The sequence below is a fragment of the Chelonoidis abingdonii genome, chromosome 1 (assembly GCF_003597395.2).
Source record: "Chelonoidis abingdonii isolate Lonesome George chromosome 1, CheloAbing_2.0, whole genome shotgun sequence".
Lineage (NCBI taxonomy): Eukaryota > Metazoa > Chordata > Testudines > Testudinidae > Chelonoidis > Chelonoidis abingdonii.
The window spans coordinates 215,539,121-215,542,385 of NC_133769.1; the positions used below are offsets into that span (position 1 = coordinate 215,539,121).

At 53.9% G+C, this 3,265-nt stretch overlaps 1 protein-coding gene across 1 annotated transcript; it reads right to left on the minus strand.

Moving 5' to 3' along the window:
• Window positions 1–318: 318 nt before the first annotated feature.
• Window positions 319–3,043, minus strand: MID1IP1 (MID1 interacting protein 1). Its single transcript, XM_032795764.2, has 2 exons — window positions 2,638–3,043; window positions 319–1,970 (listed from the first exon to the last, which is right to left on the minus strand). Exon 2 carries the CDS (start codon window positions 1,795–1,797, stop codon window positions 1,297–1,299), a length of 501 nt encoding a protein of 166 aa, XP_032651655.1. The 5' UTR covers window positions 1,798–1,970; window positions 2,638–3,043; the 3' UTR covers window positions 319–1,296.
• Between the last annotated feature and the right edge of the window lie 222 nt (window positions 3,044–3,265).

Consider the following 3,265-nt stretch of genomic DNA (forward strand, 5'->3'; position numbering starts at 1 on the left):
GTTTAAACAGGGATTGACCTTTATATTGGTATACATACATCTTGACAGACTATTCTTACTCCATTTAACAGTTGAAGTAATTAAAAACATAAGTGTGTAAGGTATATTTACTAGACCCATTTTTAGCAGTTTTGCATATGTTAGCTAGTTCTCACTAACAAATTACCCCTTTATATCCAGCGCCTTGTAACACAGCACTGGGAATACAGTTTTAAAATAATGTAGAGACAATTAATATATTTAGGTTGTGTATGTGAATAACTAGTATTTAATGCATGTAGAGAACAGGTATTATAACAAAAAAAAGTTAAGCCAATCTTAGTCAATACATTTGCTTCTTTATTTTAGAATATACTCTACATCTGGATAAAAAAAAAGTTTTAAATAAGCTTCAGTACATGTACAGTAATGGTACCCTTCATCCATCCAGCTATACAGGGATGTGACTTAGTAAACTGGCTCCGTCCTGGGTAACAAATGTAATTTTTACAACAGTTTTGTTATTTTCATTGGCTTATTTTCAGCCTCAAATCAGCTAGCTATACAGCCAGCACATACATGTACAAGTCATCAGTCTCCTTACTCAGAGGGGAACAATAACTGCTCACCCTGGACAGAACATAAAATCAAACTAATAATGATTAATATACACCTTTCTTTGTGCGTTGGTAAAAAATAAGAGGACTGCAATTCTAAGAGCATGCAAAGAAATCTTACACATTATATACACGTCTTTTATTGTTATAAAAGTAGTGCAAAACAGGAAAGAAAGAATTGATGCAGTCTCCACTAGGACGACGGCCGCCTCCGCCACCACACGCTCTCAGTAACTGGCCTTGGCCACCCTCCGTCATTCATTCTAAGCTCCCAGTCTAAGAAATTTGATACACACACGCCGCTTTGCTGCTGCTGTTGCGAAGGCAAAGAGCCCCGCGGCCGTGCAGCTCACAGCTGCTTGCACACCCGGGCAGGATGTGCCCGCCATGCGTCACGGTCCCGTCCCCCTCCCGCTTGAACTTCCACCCACCCCAGCCGCAGTCACACACACGTCTGCCCCTCCTCCACGGTCGCAGTCATTCATTCCCCCTCTGGCACACGCCCCCACCCGCTTCCATTGTAACACACTCGCTTCCCCTCCATGCCCATCCCCTCCATTTGCACGCGCGCGCGCACATACACACACACACACACACGCTCCTCGTCCTCGTGCGCGCTCCCCAGAGTCCCTCCCGCCGGCAGATAGGGACCTCTTGCTCGGCGGCACCCCCCCGCCCCCATGCCAAGCCCTGCCCTGGCTCAGTGCCCCCAGTTGCTGAAGCCGATCTCCTGCTTGTATCTGTTGGTGAGCACGTTGGCCTTGCGGGTGAGTTTGGAGAGCACCGTGTGGAGTCCGCTCAGGTGATAGTGGAATTGCTTCTCCAGATCCTCCTCCTCCACCGCGGCCTCCGGGAGGCCCCGGCTAATGTCCCCGCTCAGCTTGTCCTTCTTCCAGCTGGCCTCCTCGGCGCCCTGCTGCAGCACCCCCCACTCGATGTCGTTGCGGATGGACTTGAGCAGCAGGTAATGGCTGTACATGTCCCTGCGGGAGAAGAAGGCGCCGGCGTCCCCCGGCGACAGCTGGGGATCCCCTTCCCCGCAGCCGCCCCCGGAGTCCAGCTCCTCCAGCAGCAGCGGCACGTCCCGCAGCAGGCTGGGCACCATCACTGTCTGGTCCATGTTGTTGACGGCCCCGATGAAGCGGTTCATGGCATTAAAGAGGGAGTGTTTCTGGCTGTAGGAGTCGCAGATCTGCATCATGTTGGCAGATGGGTGGGGTGCAATGCCAGTGATCACCAGGTGCCTGGGGAGCACGGACACAGCAGCCGGTTCCTTCTGCCCCACCAAATTCCCTTGCAAGGGCCACCAGGAGCCAGGCCTTGTATCTCCAAAGCCTTCCCCAAGCTTGCTCGCTGTAACGCTCGGGCGGTTTGCTGGAATAGAGAAGGATAGATGGTGTTTAGATGGAGGACATTTTACGCCATGCACTAACCCAGTTAGCAGTACTTCCCCTTCCTACCCATAACCCTCTCCCAGAGCTTCACCTTTTTCTCCCCCTAGCCCTCAGCAAACTCCTTCCTCACCCCCGTCCCCTTCAGCTTCCCATTTTAATCCCAACGCCGCTCTGGGCTTTGCCTCCGTTCTTTCCTCCTAACTCCTCTATCCGTGCACCCCTGCACCTTCCAACGCCAAGCCCTCCGTTCCCCCTCTCCCATACCTCCCGAACTCTCTCTGCAAATCTTCTCTGACTTCAACCTCTCCTGGTGGCCCCCAGCCCAATATCTCGCGGCATCCTCTGTCAGCCCATCATCGCCAAAGCCAGCAGCTAAGGGAGGAAACCGAGCTCCTTTTCGATTTCTCATTCAGAAGATGCAAGAGCAACTTCTTCCAGTCCACACCCCATGAGGCTGGGGGATGGGGACGGCAAAGGGAGCGCCTCTGATGGCAGAAACACAACTCCTTGCAGCGTGAATAAATTAAAAGACCCCCTGTGAGCGTGACACGGCCACAGATCCATGCAAGCCGCCTTGCGAGCTCCCACTGCCATTCCCCCCATCACCCGCTCAGATCAGGGGGACGCCGCAGGCAGCTCACACCCACCAATGTCCTGTAGAGTCGAGCCTCACTGCCGGCTTCCTGGATCTGGCTGATGCTGGTGTCCCGGTGTCCGTGCGTCACAGTGTCCCGCTGCGGCCCGTAGCCCCGCTCCCATTCCAGGTGGTGAATTTATAGCGTGTATGGTAAAATAAGGTGTTCCCAAGTGCCACCCCCTTGCAGTGGAGCAAGATAAAGGCGGCTCTGAATGACCGCGAGTAACGCCGGCTCCTGATACAAGGGACTGGAAGGCGGCTCCGCCTCTCGCCTGACACCCATAAGGGGAGGGCGCAGCGCGCACCCGGAGGCAGAGCCCGCTAGAGTTAGTGGCTGCGGGAGCGAAGCTGGGCGGGCGAGGTACCAGCTCCTGCTACAGCGCACCCACCCATCACTCTATATCCGGCCGGTGACTGGAAAGGAGCAGCTAGACAGAGGTGCGCAACCCCCTCGGAACCGTTTGCATCAGGGCCGAACTTGGTCCTGTTTCCTCCTGATCGGATTGGTTTGCTATCTATAGCCACATCCATCCATGCCTGTGTACAGGGACCAGCCGCTCCTGACTCAGTCCCGTAGGAGTCAACGTGGAGAGCAGGACTCAGCGCGGAGTGGAATGTTGACTCCCTCGCTGAATCAG